The sequence below is a fragment of the Anopheles marshallii genome, chromosome 3, assembly GCF_943734725.1.
Source record: "Anopheles marshallii chromosome 3, idAnoMarsDA_429_01, whole genome shotgun sequence".
In the NCBI taxonomy this organism is placed as follows: Eukaryota; Metazoa; Arthropoda; class Insecta; order Diptera; family Culicidae; genus Anopheles; species Anopheles marshallii.
In genome coordinates this window covers 15,679,165-15,701,671 of record NC_071327.1, presented here as the reverse complement: position 1 = coordinate 15,701,671, position 22,507 = coordinate 15,679,165, and the positions used below count along the sequence as shown (strand labels likewise).

At 46.5% G+C, this 22,507-nt stretch overlaps 4 protein-coding genes across 4 annotated transcripts; 3 read left to right on the top strand and 1 right to left on the bottom strand.

The window, feature by feature from the left end:
- The first annotated feature begins 103 nt into the window (after positions 1-103).
- Positions 104-1,517, top strand: LOC128711095 (zinc finger protein 268-like). The gene is made up of 2 exons (XM_053805958.1): positions 104-223; positions 303-1,517. The coding sequence occupies exons 1-2, from the start codon at positions 104-106 to the stop codon at positions 1,515-1,517; spliced, it is 1,335 nt and encodes a 444-aa protein (XP_053661933.1).
- Positions 1,518-1,864: 347 nt separating this feature from the next.
- Positions 1,865-2,674, bottom strand: LOC128711092 (uncharacterized). Its single transcript, XM_053805955.1, has 2 exons — positions 2,452-2,674; positions 1,865-2,385 (listed from the first exon to the last, which is right to left on the bottom strand). Exons 1-2 carry the CDS (start codon positions 2,672-2,674, stop codon positions 1,865-1,867), a joined length of 744 nt encoding a protein of 247 aa, XP_053661930.1.
- A 439-nt stretch (positions 2,675-3,113) lies between these two features.
- On the top strand, positions 3,114-4,311 carry LOC128714517 (secretion-regulating guanine nucleotide exchange factor). Its single transcript, XM_053809392.1, has 3 exons — positions 3,114-3,125; positions 3,217-4,157; positions 4,230-4,311. Exons 1-3 carry the CDS (start codon positions 3,114-3,116, stop codon positions 4,309-4,311), a joined length of 1,035 nt encoding a protein of 344 aa, XP_053665367.1.
- A 781-nt stretch (positions 4,312-5,092) lies between these two features.
- LOC128711089 (uncharacterized) lies at positions 5,093-6,790 on the top strand. The gene has a single exon (XM_053805952.1). It carries the CDS (start codon positions 5,093-5,095, stop codon positions 6,788-6,790), a length of 1,698 nt encoding a protein of 565 aa, XP_053661927.1.
- Positions 6,791-22,507: the final 15,717 nt, after the last annotated feature.

Genomic DNA, 22,507 nt, shown 5'->3' with positions numbered 1-22,507 from the left:
AAAGAAAAAAAAAAGATAAGAAAGAGCAGACGCACACGAATTACAACACAGCGCTGGGTCGCGTTAAACAACTGCACCTGCAACACCCACCGCCGTCCAAACAATGGCAAAGGAACCGTGCACGGACTTCAGGATGGAATCGCTCGAAAGTTTCGAACCACTGGTCAACCCCATCCGACAGTATCGGAACCGATCGAAGCGAACGCTGAAGACGGGAGAGGAGGTAAGAAGCGATCGGAATGGAATGTTGTGTTGCTGGAACCGAGGTGTTAAAAAGATGTTTTTCTTTTGCATTTTGCTAGAAACTGGCGGAAGTGCTTGCCAAGATAGCATCGCTGCAGAAAAGCTCCGAAAAAACGGATGGTATCGATCGGACGAAGGTCCGCACCTATAATGTAAAGCTGCGTCTACGAAAAAGTCTGCTGTACAGGTGCTTTGACTGTGGCAGATGCTTCGCCAATTCGGACTTTCTTGAGCTGCATGAAAAATCGCACACAGAGCAGGGTAAATGTGACATCGATCTGCGCCAGGAACCGGCCGATTCAGAAATGAATCTCAAGCAGAATGCTTGGTTTGTGAATGACTTTGGTGAGGAAGGTGATGAAGAGGGCGGTGACGGGGAACACATCGTGCAGCTCGACTGTACGGTAGAGGAAGGCGAAGACATCTTCGACATTACGTTTGATCGTACAAAGTGCGAGAAGACGTACACGATGAAGTACAAGGTGAAGAAGGAACCGGTAGGCAAGTGTGAACACTGTTCGAAGCAGTTCTATTCGGCGGAATACTTAAAGCTGCACGAGCTGGAACACGAGAAGTCATTCGACATTGCCAACATTGAGCCGAGCATCAACATTATTCGGTCGCCCCGGATTGAAGAGAGCACCATGACACTGGACGACAGCTTTTACGAGGCGCTGGATGTGAATGATATTATCGAGCATAGCAGCGGTACGATCGACTGTTCGACCGATGGTAGACTTGCGACCGGTACAGGTATAATGCTCGAGTATTGCATCATCCCTAGGCGATCGGTAAGTGGTGAGAAAGAGTTGCCCCAGGTAAAAGAGCATCCACTGTGCCACATGGTAAGGGAAAGAGAGGAGAGGGATAGGAAAGACGACAATGCGGCCGTTACACGAATAGTCAATCAATCCGAGTGCCAACCAACGGTGGTAGTAAAGCAAGAGAAAGATGTGATAATTAAGGAGGAACCCATCGATGAGCAACCACCAGTGACGATGGTCAAGCAGGAGATTAAGGAAGAAGTCATGGATGATGAAGTTGAAGCCTGCAATGTTCAGCAGCAAGTTGAGTTTCCATCGGACCATTTGGAAGCAAAATATACATGTTCGAATTGCTCGAAACGATTTCGATTTCGGGCGGATTTGCTCGTGCACGAACGTACGCACTCCGGCATCAAAGCGTACCGTTGCCAGGATTGTGCGGAAACGTTTGTCTCGCGAGGAAAATTATACTTTCATTCCCTCGATCAGCATAGGAATCGTTCAGATTGATGCGTGAGTAGAAGCTTTGCCGAATAGTACTATTTTGTATTGAAGTAAAGTGTCAGAAGAAAAAAAAGCATAGTGTTGCCGCGTATTGGCTTGTTGTGGCTGGGCAGGCTGAAGATCTAGATGTTGTAGATCGGGGGGGAAACGAGTTCCGCTAGGGAAACAGTAGCCCCACGTTACGTTCGTACTAATATCGTAAATAGTGTGTACAATGTTTCCCTGTGTCGTTCGTTATCAGCAAGCACAAAACATAATACTCACACGCTTTATCGCATTTCTCTTTTATTTTTTAAATAAAATTTCAGCAAAATAATAAATCGATTTCAAGCTGGTCAACGGTTTATCGTCGATTAACATTCCTCATTCAACACATTGATCAGCTCCAGCACACTGTTTTGCAGTCGCATGATGATCTTTTCCGTTTCCCACCGGGGTGGTATGGATAGGTCCAATTCTGTGATCGTGTCATTGAAAGAAAACATTCGCGGTGGACAGTCCGGTGCATGCGGTTCCAGTACCATGCGCCCAATTGGTGTTGATTTTGATAGGCATTTCTTTAGCTCTTTCGACAATTGCTTGGCGTCGTATGGGGCAGTTTTCAACTCATTGCTTTCATTGTCTAACAGGAAATATGTTCGTCCGATCGGGTATGCAATGATCTCATCAATTAACAGCGATCGAAGCGCGGAACTATCGGGGTTTTGGTCCAGCAGTGGGTTTGCGATCAATTGCTCTGTAAGCTGCTCGTTTCGTAAGAATTCTACACAATTTTCTTCCGTAGTTACATTTACTGATTGACGAGCTTGTTGGGGAATGTACAAACTTGGTATCCAGTCCGGATTGTGTACGTCCCAGAGCGGAGCACAATTTCCTGCGGGAGAATATCATTCAATTACTTACAGCCGAACCAAGCTATTCCAATTGCTAAGAGCCTTACCTTTCAAGAAGTGCCGTGAACATATATGAAGCTGATTGATGAGCGTCGTAGTGTAATCTACCCCACACACTCGACACCACCAATAAAGCCGCTTTTTGGCCAGTTTTCTCATCTCATCATTTGCGAAATCCGTCGTGGGGAATGATATGAAGCGAATTTTATCCTGATTATTTTGCTTTATCGTTTGATGGTTTGTTTTACAGCTCTCGAACATGCAGGGCATTTTAATGGAAAATATACCACCAAATGGAGTACGTATTTTAGAGAAAGTGTACAAATCAAAAGTCCAGCCGACGAAGAAAAATGTTCGAATTGGTTTTTGTTTACTTTCCTGCTTGAACCACCAAATGTAAACAAACAGATGGTTTTAACAGGGTTACAAAAAGGGCTTGTTTGGCGCACACGGTACGTGCAATTTTACGAAGCACTAAGCGCACAGGTACTAAACAAGGTAGGAAAAGAGTTAATCTTTAATTTTAAGCTTATTCACGGGTAAAAGGACTTGATTTAGTCCTGAACGAGTGTTAAAAAAGAAGTAAAGGTACATTTTCTGTCGTGCTTTTTAACGCCTTGCCAGCCCCTTTTGACTAATTTGAATTTGGTACTTTTGACACTTTTAACGAATGGTAGAATCACAACAAACGGTTTGCAAAACAAAACGCATGTTCGCCTGGGTAGGATATTCTGCAAGAAACCCGGATTTCTTGTTTAAGTTTATTGATTTTTACGTGTGATTTAATTGAATTATGCTTTTTCTTTTCGCAGGGAGCTAATAGCCATGCCCAGCTGGGTTTCGGCTATGCAACGGAGCAATGTGACAAACCACAACCATTGACCGATGGTGTACCGTTTCGTACCGATGAAATTGAAAGTGTAGCTGCTGGTGGAGGTCATACATTGATAGCAACAACCGACGGGCGGTTGTATGCCTGTGGCTGGAACAATCGTGGACAGCTAGGAGTGGGCCATTTGGATGACTGTATCCACTTTCAGCCTGTTGGTGAATATGGCTTTCGAAAGTTGTTCGCCGGATGGGATGTTTCGGCTGGGATCAATGGTTTTGGAGAGCTATTTGTCTGGGGATCGAACGTTTGGCAACAGATAGCAGAATCAGGTGTGAAAAATATACCGATACCAACGCGACTTACCCTACCCGTGGAAGGACAAGTTTTGAGGGTCGCATTCGGTTTACAGTACATGGCTGTGTTGATGGAGAGTGGAAAAGTATGGGTGTTGGGAAAATGTAAATTCGTATCAAAGCATTACCCATTAGAACCGGACACAATGTTAACGATACGATGTCTTTCGGACATAGGATTAGTTCGTGATGTGGTCAGTGGAGATAATCATTTAGTACTGCTCATCGGCGACCGGAGAATTAATTGCCTCGGAGACAACAAACACAACCAATGCTTGGATGCACACATGCTGCCGGAAGATATTGTTAAACTAGAATCGGGGTGGACACACTCCGGCTGTCTCACCGCGAGTGGTACGATATATTTATGGGGGAGAAACGATTATGGGCAACTCGGACGAGCAGGATCTGCAATTCCTGAAAAGCTGCGACTGGAAATGAATGATTTGGAAGTGAAGGACATACGATTAGGATCGCAACATGGCGTTGCACTGACGAACGATGGACGTGTGTACTGTTGGGGCTGGAACGAGCATGGTAACTGCGGTACGGGAGGAACAGAAAATGTGTAAGTTAGAATAATCTCATTAAAATAAATCTCCACTTCCAATATTTATATTCTCTTACTTTCATTTTACAGATGGGTACCAAAGGCGATAGATCTTCCCTTGCCTGTATCGAGAGTAGCATGTGGTGCTGGTTTTACGATGGCATTCACGTAACAATCATTCATTGTTGACCGTCGTTGAGCCACGAGACATTTACGAACCATCGAACCCATTTATTAACGGGCATGAATACAGCGATGAATCTGAAAGCAATAAAAAGGTACACAGAACTATCAAAATAACCCACCATTAGCACAATTCTCCGAGTGAATAGTTCGTACGCTCGTAATAACCCACGGAACGCCTTTTTTTGTGCCCGAGAATACGATCGTTTATAGGGTTTGAACGGAGTACGGGCCCATTACCGCTTTATGACACCAGTGTGTGTTAACGAAATTTCGAACAAGGCACACAATAGGCATAAGAAAAGCCAATATAGCAAATATTTGGAGATTTGTTGATCACCTAACTCGTGGACATCGTAATGTTGGATCGTTCACCCACGGGGGCAATATTGAACGTGATGGCAATTTTTAGTAAAGAACAACAACGGGCACGCCTTCGATGTTGGTAGAATTGATTTTCTATTACCTTGGAGTGGAGAAGTTAGCTAACTCCTTTTTCCTCCGTTGTTGTTTGGAGAATCTACCTCTATGGCTGTGTTTTTGTACCTCCGCTACCTAGGATGCAGGAGACTGTGCTCGATGGAACCTGTGTGCCGAATTTTGCATACGTCGTCCCACAGGTAGCATATCGTCCGGAAAGGTAGAGCGTACGGGGTTTGATTTAATAGCCAGTGCCTTGGAGGACGACAGCACCATTCCTCTCGTGATCGTTATTCGAGAAACATCTCGACCGCTCTTTGGTCCGTGTGTGATCTTCGTTTGCTAACTAGATGGGCCTAGGAAGCAGTGTGATAGCCTCGCCCAAGTGTAATATAAAGACAAGTTCGGAGTTAATAGGCTCACAGCAACGGCAACCGCAGCTAGACCAACAACAGTGTACGCTTGAAGCAAAGCAAAGTGATCTTCAACGCGTCGGAACAATGACGAATGGCACCCTGTTTCAACCGCAGTTCACGGAAGTGTTTTCCAGCGGCATGGCGACGAGTACGGTACCGATAGGCAGTGGATTCGTTGAGTACAACACAGCGCACAGTAACAACTGGCAGAGCATGGAGGCACCGCTGGGTCATACGAGTCACCGTCAATCGCGGTCTCGGCATCGTCATCTGATCGATTCGCGTCTTAACAATTCTTTTGCCGACGGTGAACCGATGGTGAATGCGGCGGACGCTTGCATTAGTGACATTCGCCGGGTGGAGGAAAATCTGCGCATGGAGGGTCGGATGTTGAGTGAGAACAACAATATCCCGATGGCGCGCTGCTCGACGCCGAGCCCGGCTTACTGCTTTCACTGTGATCATGATCATCGGGAACGTTGCTGTCTGTACGTGGGCGATAAACCGGAGGATGGACCGTACTATTCGCGCTGGAAGCGTGATCTGGAGAATCCGACCGTAAGGCCCCAGTACATCCCGAAGATTCCGGAGGCGGTGTCGGGCAACAGTACACCGTTCTGGTTCCCGGCCTACACCTACACCAAGCCGGAAGCGATCAAGCAGAAAATGTTGGAGAAAAATCCACCACTGCCGGCAGTTTTTATGCGTCAGTACTACTATCCCATCGTGGGCTATGGGCACGAGTATCAGCTCATGAATCAGGCTACACAGGAACGGCCAACACCCTACCAGCAGTATCTTCAACAGCACCAGCAAGACCTCTATCGTCTGTACCATCATCAACAGCAGCAGCAGCAGCAACAGCAACAGGTGCATTCTCATGATACAGCCGCCTGTCGACATGGACGCAAGTGTGAAGGTTGTCCGACGACTTTGGGAATTTCCGGAACTCCGTTCATCCAGCAACAGTACCATCCACAGCCCAACACACAGGTAGCCGGTGATTACATGCAGCAAATGCATCATCCATCTGCTTACTACTACCACGGAACCTACTACACCGGTCATCAACCTCATCAGCATCTGCCGCAGCAACACTACGTCACACCGATTGGTTACGCGCCAGTCCCAGTGTATCACGACGGTTACCTCCATCCCGGCTATTCACTCGGCTATCAACCGATGGCATCGATACCACCGCGGGAACCAACACCACCCTCACCGACATCCGCTTCAACGCCACTGTGGTTACTGTTCTGCCAGAAGCTTTCACGCAAGTTTCCCGATCGCAGTAAAAAGTCATCACCAACGAAGGGACGTTCGCCGAGCAAAAACTTCATCCATCACCACATACGGCACAATCCGACAACGGTTGCCTCACCGGCAGCCACCACCATCTCTCCCAGCATTGCACCCGATTACTATCCACCGAAGTACGCCAGCATCGATCATCATCCACACATGCCGTACCAGGGCATGGTGCAACCGGTGCCGAGCTATAGTCGGCCAGTTGCAGTGGGACAGCCGGTGGTATCGCATCCACCGTACTACAGCCAGGTACCACCACCGGCAGCAACACCCATGAACGATGTCGGCATGTACTACGCGACACCAGGGACGGTTAATTTGTAGACGATAAGTAGATAGGGATTCGGTTTTGCGGGAAAGTTATAATTGACAAAGAGCTAGAGGCTTTCTGATCATGTTTTAGGTATAGGGATGAATAAATTAATGTGATAAAAGGAATATGACGATGCAATATAAGTAATTTCATTCGATGGAAGGAGAGAAGGAAGTAATAAAACATAAAGATGAGGATGAAAAAAAAATTGGTATATGATGGTTTTATATCTTTTATTTAATATTTTAGGACAGGGTTTTTCTGGACATGTCCGTGATAAAACTCAGCGGTAGGAAATTTATCTCCATTTGAAAATTGGTATTGAACCCTCATCTCCATTCTTCGAACCCGCTCACCATGTTCATAAAGGTGTTGTTTAATTGGAAAATACATTCAACATCCTACATCCCTCCATCCTTACCGGTACCCAGACGCCGCTAGTGAATGGGTGCAGCCTTTCGTTAGTGAAGTATGCTAGCTTTTTTTTTCTCGCTAGCTTCCATACCGGTGTGATTTTGCTAGCAATTGGTTATAAAAGCTTCAATTCAGTTTTGCCGAGGCCAAATCGAACATAAAACCAAACGGATTTTGGGTTACGGGAAAACGCGTACGTAGTGAAAGCGACGACACGCAGGCAGGTAACGCGTACGGTAGCTGTAAACGGTAGGGCCACAGCAGACGTACAGCAAACCTTTTGAATTCTGGCAACCTAACTACCGGGGAATGTATTTTTTTCTGTTTATTTATTTATGTAGCATGTAGTTGTTTTTTTTGGCACCACTCGCCGGAGCACCATTCGTTCCGGGCTTCGGCCTGTCGGACGAGATTCACGATCAATTGAGTTCGCTTTCCGGGTGAATAGCGCCCGATTGGTTGATGTGTTTTAATTGATAACCCTGCCCGGTTGCATCGTAAAACATGACGATTGATTTTTTCTCTTCCTGGTGCGGTGGTTTCGTTCTGCGCTACTGCCGGTATGTTACCGGAAACAGTGTTTTTAATCCAAAAATTCCAACTCGCTTTTCACGTACTTGTTTACCGACGACAGTTGCGTTAAAACGTAAGCACAAACCTCTCCGGTGGTTAATAGAATTAGGTCGGAATCGATTTTCTTTGCCTTTGAAGCACACAACCCTTTCGCTTCCGGGCGATTAGTAGAGGTTTTGTGCTCTAATTACAAAATCATTCCTTTTTTTGGGGATGGAAAAGGCGTTTGTGTCATTTGGACAGTGTTTTTTTAGAGGGCAGCGTGAGGGTTTTTTTTGAATATTTCTCTGTAAACGGGTGGTGGGCAGTGTTTTACATCCGTTACCAAATGGCCATTGCAGATATGGTCATCTGCCACCAGTTAGTTGTGTTGGCGTTTGGGTTTTAAGAATTTATTTGTAATTATTCAAGAATAAATATGATGTTTTAAGTTACACGGTTGTTTTCACGTTAGCAAGAAATACCGCTTCAGGGCATAATAATCCACTGTTGTCTTAAATGGCATACTTTCAGGCGTAAAATATATTGAAAAGATTATCGTACCGAGACCAGGAAAACCATTGTTTGATAAATAATATGTTAAAAATAGCTTCAAAACGCTGGACTTGAAGAATTCGCAATGATTAACACTGCTAAATTAATGTCCCTTATCACTATCTTTCGTATCTCGCTTATTCAGAGCTGTAAGATAAACGTTTAATCACGCGACGTTGCCCGACTATCGGGCGGCAGCAATCTTTCTCGCCGGGACCTCAAAGCTTTCGAGTGAAAGGATTCCGATGCGGCTGATACTGCTCCAGTGTATTGACACAGATTTAGAATTCTTTCGTCCTACCCTGTCCAGCACTTGGATTCCTTCCCGTTCCGTGCCGAGATTGCTGATAACACTTCCACGTTTTCGTCCAGCAATGGGATGCTATCTCCTTCCACGGTAAAGGAATCGATCTTTTCCGCTGTTTTTTTCTCGTTTTACTTCATTCTCTCCCTAACCGTACTTTCGTACTCCGGACGCTGCTGTCGATAAAAGCAAAATTAATTCACGTTGGGTTCTCTAATTATTCGCATTTTCCCTCTTCGATTGCATATTCTGCGAACATTATCGGCACACCGGACCGTAAACCGGGAAGATATTTCCAATCTGTTTTCCGGCCGCGCTGGTTGGAGGGTGTAGCTTTTGTAGTAATCATGATGCGGAAACAAAAACCACGATGAAAATCGAAAGGTTTACGATTGGTTTCGAGAAGAAATGGAACTTTAATCGAAGGAGGCAGAGAGAAAAAAAACAACAACAATGACCATCTGCAAACAAATAAAACGGTGCTTGGTTTAGTGTATTGTTGTTGTTGTTTTTTTTGTATTACAGTAAAAGTTCAGACATCGGCTTGATTTGAATTTCTTTACAATGGAAATGAATGTAAAAAAAAAGGACTAACAGCAAAACTCACCCCACCATCTCAGACTACCATTGGGCGTAGTATTAATTTGCTCTTTGTGAAGACGATTCCGTTTATGCTGCTCGCTTGGCGCTAATGTGGGTAAGAATCTGTCTGTCCGTCTGTCCGTCTAGTCGCAAAGGGGGCGACAAAACTGATGGTAACGACCCCGTTGATCCCCTCGCTTGCATTTGGAACGGTTTTGTCGTTCGGTTCGTTAATTTGTCGCTCTCATTTATTCATGTTAAGTGTACCATCACGATTAGGGGACTGTTGTTTTTTGTTTGGTTTTCATCGGCCCTTGCATCATTGATTTCCAATTAACAGTTATTAAGCACAATTAGTGGAGGGTGGAAATTCGGTTTCGGTTCTACAGTGACGGGGGTGCATTTTTCATTAGGATCTTGAGAAGTTTTACAACAATTGAAGGCATTTTTGCTGTAACACACGTGGGACTGACTAGGAATACGCGTGGAGTGAACGTTCTGTAATGAGGATTGCCTATCTTTGAGGCGCTAAGCTCATTAATACTCATAAGGATGTTTCAGCACAAGATAGCTGAAAACCACCCGGAAAAGCCGGGAAAATTGAAACAATTTGAACATATTATTGAAGAATGCGACCTAAAATGCCTGTTCCTGTCAGTTTGTTGGTCGCTGGATCAATGAGAATTTCTCGTAGAGCATCTTTCATTATACCAAAGCGTTTACAGCAAACATTCAACCTAATCGTGCACCGGGCTGACAGGATCATGTGCTAATGGACCTCTAATGAGGCTCTAAATGCACCGTTCGCCATACTCATTGCGGCTTATCGAGCATAAAGCCGTGGGCCGTGCCACCCAATTCTGCCGGCCACAGAAAACGCTTCGACCCAATTTCAATTAGCATAATGGCGCGTTACGCAAAGGGAGTTGCGATATCCGGCCTGGCCCAACAATGTGGATGTTGCTGATCGGTCGGCAGAGCGAGGCACAGGAAGCAAATAGCAACACGGACTTCCTTTTTATCTTGCGCGGTTGACAGCTTCCGTTTGAAATGTGTTCGGTCCCCGTGTCGCCGAAATGGAAACTGTCAACCGTGGTGTGTGCCGTGGCGGGATTGGTATTGGAAAAACGGTGGCAGCATGATGCAGGAAATTGAATCGGGAACATCATTTCCGGGGTTGGGTGTCCAGGTTTGAATGAGAGGTAGAGAGACCAAAAAAAAACTACACACACGCACACATACACACATAAATTTGTAGGTCTAAAAACGACTCTTAACGTCTGCATGCTGTCGCTTATCGGAGAAATTGAAATCGGTTTGACTTTTCCGGCCTATTTTCCACAGGACGTTTTATTTGGCGATGCGTTTTGTAGCAAAGTGGAGCTTTAAAGTGTCATTTTCACCCATATGGTCATTGAAACGCTGAAGCACATGTATAAATAATGCAATTCTGAGGAGGGTGAACGAGTTCACGAAGCGATTAAAGACGAGAGGTAGTTCGTCTCCACGTACGAGCAAAGCAGCAACAAAAAAAAAAGGGTCTGAATCCGGAACCACCGGGTTTTTCTTGTGAATGAAAAACGTCGCGAAACGCGCGTGCTAAGGAGTAGGTAAATATGCGTTCTCGTGCCCCTACCTTCTTTTGCGCAAACGCACGAAAAAGGCCGCGTGGTAAGCCGGTTTGCCGAAATTGTACCATCCCCTTGTATGCGTTGCTGTCCTGTTGTTGTGGCTATTTTCTCTCCGTGGGACCGTTTTGAGAGGGCTGCCGGAACATATGGTTTTACATCAACAAAGCCCCACCCGGCACACCTCGGTGTGTCCGGGAACTGAGGAAAACCCGCGCGAGAGGATCCCCTTTTCCAGAAGAGAAAATGCTGGAAATGCTCGCAAATGTTAACTGCCACCTGTTTCACCACGCGTTGTGTCCTTGTTCTTCTAGCGCACCGATGTGATATGCTCCATCTCGTTCAGCAGCTGGATCCTTGCCATGGGTATTTCCCCTTTTGAGATATTGCTCTCAATTTTCCCGACTGGGGCAGAGAATTCCTTCCCGTGACGGATGATAATGGTTCATCTGTTCGTAGTTTGTTTCGGTTAGTCGTCCTGTAACAGTCGTGACAAGTGGATGTTGCTAGTGGATGTCCTCGCAACCTGAGCGCGTTGTTCGTGATAGTTGACATCTCGGAGTGTGCAGGAAGGACATGGGGACTTTTGGATTGTTGGTGTAGTTTCTGATAATATAGACCAGTTACCTCACAGTTGTTTTGAGCTGCTTTGTTGTAGTGAATGTGTCGAGCTCCAGCTGATGGTCCTCACAAACTACCAAGGATGTTTTTTTTTGGAAATTGGGTACTTCAATTTCATCCAGTAAGAATACTTCACCCCAAGGCGGGCCACGTAAGGTAAGCATTTCGAGATAATTGCATCGAACTTGTGGTGCACCGGAAGCGTTGGGAGATTCCATCGATAAGGATGCAGTCGGTCGCTACAACTACAATACTCGAGACCGGACATACCCGGACCGCATGTCGGGCATTGGGCGACTTGGGAAATATTTACCCAGAGCGTAATCAATTTCGCATCGACCTCTGTGTACGACCGTGTGTTTCGGAAGTCATGGGGAGGATTTCGTACTGCAGGCGGTGTGCAACCTCGGCAAACACCGGTATATGCAACGGGGCTGATGTACGGTTTGCTGTAAAGTGCCTTCTGCTCTTATCGATACCGAGTACCTTTGCCGTTCAAGTGTGGGTGCAGCAGTGTGGGCGAGAATGTCCAATTACTTCACAGTGCAAAATACCCCCCAACGCGGGCAGGAGGATCGCCGGGTGCGGTGACTAGAAACGGGGTAGCTCCGGTTTGTGGAAGTAGGCACGGAATGAAACGTCAAAGCGAAATGACACAAATTAAGGACAGCGCTGACGATTCGAAAGGGTGTCCTTGATGGATCACTTGGAAACGAGAAAATTGGCATGTTGACAGGATGGCAATGGGAAGAAACACGTGAATTGGCTTTGGGTTTTTTTTTGTGCTCCAGTAAAAATGAGAGATAGTAGCGTCATTACGTCTGCTGTGCGAAACGTTTGGCCAAGCGATACTGCGAAATATATCTTTAATTAAACTTGATGTTTGTTGGCATTCGATGTTGGAAATGGTGTAGATACAAGCATGTTTGCTTAAAGCTCCATCAAATCCATCAAAGCTCAGACGCTTCTCGATAATCTTGAAGCTTATCACTATAATCTGTAGATGCATTCACAAGCGTAAATCCATCAAAATGCTGCCATTTGATCTATCGGGATGTGAAAGTAGACGGTGATGATGTACTGCCCCTCTTCCGCCCGGTCACTATCCACTCCGACGCAAACCCGAGGCTACCTTCCCAAACTTCACCCGTGCCTCGTACCAATTCCGGTACGGGAAGATCTGTGGAATCTCTGTGTGTCTGTCAAAACGGGGTAAAATGCATATATACTGTTCAATTTAATTTTCTTCACCAAACATTGGCGCACCAAAAAAAAAGGAGGGTCGCGTGCGCCCGTCACGGGTTATAAATCAAAATCGAACGTGTACGTGAAGGTTCCGTTTGCGAATGGGTTCCGTGGAGCTACTCGTCAGTCGTCGCTGGATGTGTTTTTTTTCCTCAGTTCTTTGCCTGGTTGAATCCCTTTACCGGTGAGGTTCACACGACCGTGCCTGGTTTTTGGCCCATACCCATCCACGGGCAGCGGGAGGGAGGTTTTGTTTACTCAAACTCATCTTCTTCGGGGCTGGAAACTGCCGAGCATGTCACACTTAGGATTACGGATTCGAGAGGACGTTGCCGTTGGATCGTCCAGACAGTTTCGCAACCGAAAGTTTAGTCGCTTTATCGTCGAGCAGCGTACGGGATGACATTGTTGCCACACCGGATCTGGCTGGCTGTCCTCCAATGATGGAGTGTTGGCATTGGCTCTACGGCACACGTGTGTGCGTACCGGGACCGTGGTCCGTGTTTTTTAGTACTGTTTTCCAGAAAACGGCACTATGATTAAGTCGCATGTCGTGTAGAGTGTCGTTCGGAAAGGATTGACGTGCGTTGTCCAGCCCGACCGGTCGTTCAGCGATGGGATGCAACGGGGGTAGGAGTTCCAAGCATCCGCTATCGCCACCGACCACTCGCATGTGAGCTGAGCAGAGATGTCCGGGGATGGTTTTGTTGTCGTTTTCATCATCCGTCATAAATTTCGGCATCCAGAATGTCCGAACGAGATGTGCTCACACTGCACCGGAGTTCACCGGAGTCCCCACCTATGTGGCGAATTTTCTTTGCATTTGCGGAACAATAAATGAACAACGGGACGGAGGACCAGCCAAGGGCGAGAATTTTCCGAAATTCATAACTGCGCAATCGTTTGTTGCCAAAAATAGACGGCCAAATTTTAGACGCGGATTAGAGCGATTGTGGACCCCGCTGTAGACATCGCCTTCTTTGATTGCTTTGCTGCGTTGGCCGACCTTCGTGGTGGTGGAAGTGGACGGGGCCGTAAATCATGCTGTAAGTGCCACCAATGGCCGTGGGTTTATATTGGTCGCTCTCTTGGGCCGAACCATCTTTCTCGTAGGGTTCCGACCGAAACTCCCCATTCCCCTCCACAATCCCGGTTAATCCATTCATTTCGATTCTGTGCGGGTTTGTTCGGAGTCGCTAGTCGACCATTTATTGCTTGCTGACCGATGGTCCAGGGTGTGGAATTTCGCGACGGAATAGGATTACGCCAGCAAAGGTCTCCCAGATTGGAATCGATGGGAGGCCTCGTTTTGCCGGTTTATTCATTCGTTTGTCACATTTTGGTATATCGATTGCAAAGAATCGAAACCATTGTGTTGTACTGGGCACGTTATGAAATTGTTCCTATTCTGGGCAATAGATGGGACTATGCTGATGGATATTGTACCACAAATATTGGCCCGACAGAAATGTAGGGAAAACACAGCACCAACAAATCCGTTTTTTTTGTTATTGTTGTCATGTTCAACAATACGCAGCATAGCACCCAGCAGTATCTCTAGCTAGCGGCACATGGCAAAATATTTGCATATTGGAATCTGATGCGTAGTCGGAAGGGAAGTGTCAGTAGTAATTAAAGTTGATAAATCAAACACCGGGGTGTAGTGCAATCGGTCTAAAGTGCATGATAAAAATTTATCCGACACCATTCTGTACCTACACGACAGAATAGCTGTAAGCTTTAATTGTTGTAGGCATTCCGACACGGCCACCACTAGTGTAAAACAATAAAATCACAATGTCCATGTTCAATCGAATCGAGTAACCTCGATGGATGTACTATAACATTTCCGTACCCGGAGCATTGTTGCTGTTCGGGATGTGCCATCCCGGTCCAAACCACAGCCTACGGGAGGCTACCACTCCGACTCAGTGCTACAGTAATCCAAGTACATTTACGTAGTGTTTGGTGTTCGGTATTGCCGGTGCTCGTACCAAAATCGTAACAGTATAATCCCTCGAAGCCATAAATAATCTCACAATGTGGCCCACATGTCGCAGTCACTTGCGCTCTGTTGTGCAACGGGCGAGATTATGGGAGGCCGATTTGGGGTCCGTGGGATTACATCTTCCGAACATGTTTTTGATAACTGGCCGATAAACTCGAGCGAGTCACCGTGCACTGGGAGCGATTTTTGCGGATGGTTGCTTTTCGTTTGCTGGGCAGTGGGAAAGCAAAGGACCCTAGCGCGGAGTAGGTGAAGGTGGACGATGTTAACAGTGCGATAGAATTACCTCCCGCACATCCCTTCAACGGTACCAGGATCTCTAAGGCTCGATCGTTAAAATGGGCTTGTTTTCGTCTTGTTGTGCAACGATTTAGTATGCATTTAAGAAGTAAGTACTGTTTTACACATTCGTCTACGACAGGCGGGTCGTATGTTGGCGTGTACACAGCACGCTCACGTTAGCGGTGGTGTCATGTGTAGTGTTGGGCAGACCCACTCTTCCTACACCTCCCGCATTCTTCCTTTTCGTTCATTAGATTTATGCATATGAAATATCACTCGATGTACGGTTTGGGGAGCAACAAGATGCGGCAATGCAAATGGTTGGTGCAACTAGCATTTCCCCTTACGTCACCACAATGTTTCTCTCACAGTCGGAACACTTGGAAAGATCCCACACACACACACACACGCGGTGCTAAGATTCCAACGTATCAACGTCATTTATTACTTAAGGATGACTGGCAGTCAGGACAGGTCTCATCGTCTACACCGGTAGACATCGAAATGGTCCAGGTGGAGTCCATCTACGGGACACGGCTTAACCCAGCCAGTGTATCCCATCGTTGCCACCAACGGTGTGCCGTGTGTTGCTGTTGCTGTGGGAGATTTATGATTTTTTCTTCCGGGTTTTTCGTAAAGGAAATAGCCAAATGTCCCGGTGCTGCCGGTCCGTGTGGATGTGTTGCTGGGGCGGGAAATGCATTCACAATGGGCGTTAGTTGTACATGCAGGAAGCGAAAGAAAACAAAGCATGAACTCGGCGAGGTGAGTGAAACAAAGATGGAAAGGTAAAACTATTTTACATATTACTTTAACTGCTCGGTACCGGATGCATATTTCTATGCCGTCCGCACACGGTAAACCTCGGAGACAGTGAGCACGGAGCACGGAAAGCTCACATTTGGGTCTTGGCTTGGCCAAATTTTGCCTTTTGTATCAACGTTTGTCTACTGACAGTTTTAGCCATCTGCATTCATTCCCGAACGCTGCAACTCATTCACTCATTTTTGGGGTAGCCATGCAGCAGTCATGTGAAGGTGTAGCACTACCCAAATCTTGCGTCCCAAATGCATGGTTGGCGGTTGCTGTTCGGTGTCAGATTACGAGCTTCATCTCGTTGCCCTGTTCCGTTGCACTCCTGCATCCCATCATCATATGAATAAATATTCGTAATGACTGAACATACATATGTGCACCACCGAAATGTACCGCACAAAGCATACCGATTCTACTGTCTCCAAAAAACGAACATCCACCGCATGCTCCAATGCATGCGGGCGTAAGGACTTACTGGTGGAAAGCCAAAATGTGTTACCCCCCTGCAAAAATGCATTTCTGTGGAAAGGTTTTGGGAAAGCTTGCTGGCTGTACCGTACACTAAAGGGTGTGCAAGATAAAGTGCGGAAGCAAATACAACGCACCAAAACTAAATCCCACCATTCCGAGCCCATCCCCGGGTGGGAAATGGTTTTTGATGATTGGATCGGGCGACTACCGGGCCTACCGGTGTTGGGGGAGAGGTTATCATTATGCATTTCTTGAAATTGAATGGAAATTCTCTTTTGATAATCAGTTGACAGGTTGGTGGAGTAGGCTAGGCAGTCCCATCCCGCTCGGTCGGATGGATGAAGCGATGAAGATGATGAATTAAAATTTTAATAAACGTTCCATCATCTACACATTCACCCAAAATAGTCTGCCGGATGTGGGGAGTGAATTATGATATTCCCTTTGGGACCTTTATTCACCCACCCCTTTATCCAGCGAGCAGCGGAGAGGGAGCTTAACAAAACCAAACTCTCATCCTGACATTTGTGGTTTCTGTCAGTGTTACCTATTCATGTCGCGCATGAAACATCGCCTGGGAAATCTGCCTACTGGTGGAGTCTAATCCGTCATACGAATATCAAAACTCGAACCATAAGCCGTACGGCGAGATGGCGCTCGTGCTCGCGTATTATAATTCTACCAATCCGCCGGGCCTATTTGTACACCTATGGTTTGCGAGACGGCTTATGCTATCTTTAGGGGCATGTATGTCAGCTAAGCCATTTTTTTTGTGCTCTCCAGGAAATTCTCGTCTCGTAACGCAGCAGGGAGGCTCGTGATTGTTTTTTTTTCTCTTTTTGGAGAAGAGTTCTCCAAAGATGACACGGATCGAAGTTCATAAAAACGGCTTACGGTTTATTTTGATAAGATATTACATTTCGATCTCGGAATGATAATCCTCTACCACTGTTTCCGCCACGTCAGCACCGGGCGGTTAGCAGTGGAACGTTGAATGGGTGGAAGAAACCTTGGCCAAGCACCACGGTTTGCACACAGCAGCGCCTCGCCGTGTTCGTCCATGTGTAGTAGGGCGAAGAACGCTAAATTTAGTCTCGAGTTGCGACGACTTTTGCAACTCCTCTGAAACTCCTCCATGGATCCCAATACCCCCCCCCCCCCCCCCCCTCCGTTTCGGTTACAAAAACCACCGAGTGGGCTGAGAGTTGGCGTTGCCCTTTATCGGCGTGCCTGTCAGGTGGTGTTTTAGTCACCGTGCCGGCATAAGCTAAAAGAAAAAAGGAGCTGTAGCAAGATCCCAGACTACAATCCCGGTAATTCCTTGTACAAACAGATGGGTACGGGTGTTCGTCGCGTCTGCGGTTGGTATGTGTGCTGCCATCGATTATAGCGTCGCCGTACCTTCCAGGGCCATGTGTACACGGTGTGCATCGTGCTGGGGGCGAACGATGCCTTTCTTCGTAGCAAGGGTTACGTCGTGTGGGAACTCTCCGATGTGGAACCTTAGCTAACGATCGGACAAAAAACGGATATTGCAAATATCATCGCCATCGTATCGCCCACCATACAGGGGGAGTCATCGATAAGGGCCCCCGCCCCCCCATACGAGACAGGCAGGTTCAAAGTTCTGAAGTTGGCGGATAGGCTGCGAAACTCCTCGGATATCCCTTTTTATGGCCAGTGAATGCGCTGCACCCACAACCACGTGGGGGTTGAGACGATGGAGCTGTGGATGAAGTTGCGCTACACAGTTCAGTTAATTTCTCCGTCACGGAATCCTTCCCCGAGATGGTACGGTTCAGTGAAGCCATGGGAAAATGGCGGCATGGCAACCGCCCCACTACGTCCGTACGTTTGCTCCAGGAGTTCGCCTATTTGGAGGTGGTTGGTTCGACATCCGGTTGATGTAGGGAAACACTCAATGGTTCAGTAGCAGTAGCATTGATTTGGGTGGAACCAGTTACCCTTTACGTGGGATGAGCAGTGTTGATCATCCAAGCGTGCGCACCCAAAAAAAAAAAAAATGGTGAGATAAAGAAGAAGATTATTAGAGACTGAACTTATCCGTTGCGTGCTGAGGTCGTCGTTTAGTAGGGCGGTGTTAGTATTAATAAATTGCCCACAAGCGCGATGGCAGGGTGGAAGTTTTTCGAGAAGGTTTCCGATATCACGATGATGATGATAGTGGTATCGTGTTCGAGGAATAATTTGGTTGGAAAGTTTTATTACCATGCTGCATTTTGTACATGCACTTTTCACTGTTCTGTGGGCCTGATTTCATGCAGGTAGTTCGTGGAATCACGAGATACGGAGCAGAAAACATGGAAATTGTTTTCCAACATGTTGAAGGTTGAAGGTACAACATGTTTTTCAACAACTTTGAGAAGAATTAGGGGTTCATCCATAGTTGTAAGAAGCACAGTTTTTGCTGCAGTAAAGCTCTTGTAGCCCAATTTAATTGCTAAAGATTGTAAAAAGTGCTCCCGTTTATTGTTCAATGCCTGCTTGAATATTTCCCTAAATATTTCAAACCTTCAAGATAATCCTCTTATCGTTAATCCTCACCCAAGTCGACGATTAGTCTTTATCTCCAACGAACGATATTTTCACGAGAAGTGAAAGAATTTCCTTTGCAAATAGCTTCCACATTGCAAAATCTTATTAACTGTCTAATAACACCACACAAAAGCGTTACATTTCCATAAGTACGCCCCTCTTCGATGTGTGGCCTACTATATTCGTTTAGCAAACGCAGCAGCAAGATTGGCGAACAAGCGGCAATCGCACGGATAAGAAAAATATGTCATTTCCACCAGGCGACCACATCATACGGGCGCGTCATCGTCGAAATCAGCTCATCCTCACACCGCCGTTTCGACAGTTTTTTCAGACAGTTTGTATTTTTCCAAAGTTTTTTTTGCAAAGAAGCCGGAAAAACGGGCTCACAGCATCACAGAACGGCACACACAAAAAAAAAATCCCCATTTAATGCCCAGCCAAATGAGCAACGATAAAGCCGCCCAATAATATCCTGACGTGTGTGTGTGTGTGTGTGTGTTTGTAGGAGTTGGGAAAAAAGGACAGTGAAACAAATAGACGACGAAACAAACAGAAAAAAAGAACCTCACGGATGAATTTGTTCGGGGACGTGTATAGCGAAGGGAGAATTGAGATTTTTTCTCTCTCCTTCATCTCAGTTATAATAAACTTCCCTCGTCTCGTCCAGACGGCGTAAACCATCCCCCCCCCCCCCCCCCCAGAAGCCACCCACCATAGGTCTCTTTAATGTTTATTTTTTTTTTCGGTGGAAAATTCTACTTCCACCCATTATCGCTGCTCACGATGCTCATGATACAGTTTCGCCACACCACCGTGTATGCCAGTGCCAGTGCTTCCGGGTTGTGCGCTCCGGCAGACACACAGCCCACCGCCAGGACACAATGTTTGTCAGTGCCACGCTGACACGCTGTCATTCTTTGTTGTCTGTAAATGATAAATTTTCGCCGGGTCTGAGAGTTTCCGTCCCCGGGTTCCACTATGCTTTCATCCGACTTTCCGCGTGGTGGTCGATTATCGAAGTGCGGGGGGGAAGCGATGAAGTGACGGAGGGTTTGAGCACATAACCTTACTTTCTTGAAATTTTTCGAAGAGTAAATGATGTGGAAAGCTGCTTTATTTTTTGTACCGCAACCCCTTTTTTGTCTTGTGGAGCTTGTGGCTGTGTGTGTGTATGGCTGTAGATTATTACGATGGTTTGTTGTTGTTGTACCGCTTGGGGACATGAATTGCTCGAGGCCCTACCCAGACAGTTACCCAGAGCAACCGGGAATGAATGTCAATCAATCAAACCATTTTTATGACTTTGCCATCATCTTGCTGCTTAAATCCTAATTGAATAGGACGTCACAATGTGCCAGCCGTTGTGCTTCTTATGTGCGTAGGCATTAAGTTCCACTAATGGTGTGCTTCCGCTCTTGTCTGGCTCCGACTTCACCGGAAGGCACATTTTTATAAATCAAAATTCGAAAGAAAATAATTGGACCCGACCCGGGGCAAAATGCCACCGGCAGCTCGTGAAAGTAAGTTCGACATTCACTGTTTGACAGTAGGCAGATTCGCTCATCCAGACTAGGGCCAGACCAGGGCCAGTGCCAGGGAAAAGAATTAACTCATCGATATAATCTTTGCGCTCGGGCTGTGCCTTATCTAGCGCCGGTTTGTGAGTGTGCACACCGAGCAGATATCGATTTACGGCTGTGTTTTCGCTCATCCATCCCTGGCCTATAACGGCCGTAAACCGTATCGTTGGGAAATGGTAATTCGAACCCGTAGCACACTGGTGCACAAACAACCGTGCGAAGCGAGCGAGCGCCATTCGCTACTTCCGCAAAATGCGTATCCTGCAGCGAGGGCCGTGCTCGCTCGCCGTGAAGTGAACTGCTAGTGAAAGATTGGATATTCATTTTTCATGTGCCATTAAGCGGCAGCGCATACCGATGATGGCATTCCGCACGAATGCCACGGATGTACGCAGATTTGGATGGTAAAGTTTATCTTCGCGGACAGGGAGGGCCTGTTATTTCTTTTCGTTTTCGCTTAAAAGGTCTGCTTCTTGTTTGGGGGGAGGTGATGCGTTTCCAATAGCTCAGGAGCGCTGGCAGGAGCTGGTAGTAATGTCTTCGTACGGATATAGCCAATGTTTCACGATGATGATGGCGGAGAAGAAGATGATGATGATGATGATGATAATGATGATGATGGTGGCTGCGGGCTATCAAATGGCACCGGTTCTGGTTGTGCGGTGTGCGTTTTGCACCGTACAACAGCCACTGCATTACGCCGTGTGAGTTGCCGTGGCCGGAAGTGCAGTTAGCGATATTGGGCGTAGGGATAAGAGCCGTGCCACGGTCGTAATTTCAGCTTATTTACGATGGAACAGAAACTTGTTGCTGGCAGGGTGTGGTTGGTATGATAAACATGGAATTGATGGATTCCGGTCCGCATCCCCAAGGAGCGACAAATCTCTCTAGAGCCTTCATTGCATTGGGGAGGGAAGATTGAAATGGAAATAACAGAGAGCTTTTAGTAGCAGCCGGTATTTATCAATTTTGCTGCACAGAGGGCTGGCAATTGAGAAGCGAAACATGACAAAAAAATCTAAATAGTTCACTTTGAATAAAAATGCTGGACAATACGTTGTATAAATAATTTTTCGCCCAAACAACAGTCTACGACAAATTCGTTAACAATGGGCCACAACAACGGAGAAAAGAATCATGGACCAAAAGTGGTCCCGAAATTGAGAGGCTTAAACGCCTACACCAAAGAAATTGCAAAGGTTTTCACGTAAACATCCCGATGTTTGGGTAACCCAATAAAAACAAATAAAAAAGACTAGAATTAGAAAAACAAGCCCAACAAGCCTCTTCTGTTCACTTTTAGCTCGCTGCCTTAAAAGGGGCATACAGTGTGAACAGCATGGACCATTATTTATGGACTGCGCATCTTATCATCGGCGAAGAATCTTTTACGCATACGCAGCTGTTGAGAGGAAACCCTCTTCCGGGAAATAAAAACACATCCACCGTGAACGAGACGAGTGTTTTTTGGGATGATTTTCCAATGTTTGCTTGGACGGCTTCTTGACGGGTACGTTTTAAATAATGGAACGTGGAGTTTGATCACGTGAACGTTACCCTCCACGGGCTCCACGGAAGAGTGCCTCACTTCGATTTGCTTTCCGTTGCGTAACAACGATGGACGGTTGAGTGACAGGGTTCCCGTTGACCGGAAAAACCCCGGGTATCGGGGGGGAATGTTTTGGGAGGTGATTCTGGCCGCTTATAGGCACGGTACGGCAGACTTTTCAGCTCGCTCCCATGTTGGGGCTTATAAAGAAGCATTCTTATGCTGCGGGGAAAAAGGTTTCTACCGTGTGGAAAGTCCAAAGGGCTTTACTGCTGTTTTTAGTGAGGAAAATCCCCCACACGCATTCTTCGCTTGTGAGATGTTTGGCAAAGTCATTCCCTGTATCATACACGCACACGGTTCACGACTTCTTTGGAATGTGGCTTCTTTGCCATCCGAACCCATATCCAGACCGTAATCTTAACGATATGGATCGGCATGGAATGGTGCACACCACGTTGCGCAACGCAAGGTACGGAACGGGATCCTGCCTAACGGAATTAAGTTTTCATGTTCGAGATAAATTGATACTGACAGCACTAATTGTTTCGTAAATATGTGC

What these genes read in the sequence shown, in the direction of transcription:
- LOC128711092 (XM_053805955.1), bottom strand. Translation starts at nt 2,674, where the DNA reads ATGCCCTGCATGTTCGAGAGCTGTAAAACAAACCATCAAACGATAAAG. An exon ending in TTCACGGCACTTCTTGAAAG is followed by an intron (nt 2,386 to 2,451) that starts GTAAGGCTCTTA and finishes ATTCTCCCGCAG; the next exon opens with GAAATTGTGCTCCGCTCTGG.
- LOC128711089 (XM_053805952.1), top strand. Translation starts at nt 5,093, where the DNA reads ATGGGCCTAGGAAGCAGTGTGATAGCCTCGCCCAAGTGTAATATAAAG.
- LOC128711095 (XM_053805958.1), top strand. Translation starts at nt 104, where the DNA reads ATGGCAAAGGAACCGTGCACGGACTTCAGGATGGAATCGCTCGAAAGT. An exon ending in CGCTGAAGACGGGAGAGGAG is followed by an intron (nt 224 to 302) that starts GTAAGAAGCGAT and finishes GCATTTTGCTAG; the next exon opens with AAACTGGCGGAAGTGCTTGC.
- LOC128714517 (XM_053809392.1), top strand. An exon ending in ACGGGAGGAACAGAAAATGT is followed by an intron (nt 4,158 to 4,229) that starts GTAAGTTAGAAT and finishes TTCATTTTACAG; the next exon opens with ATGGGTACCAAAGGCGATAG.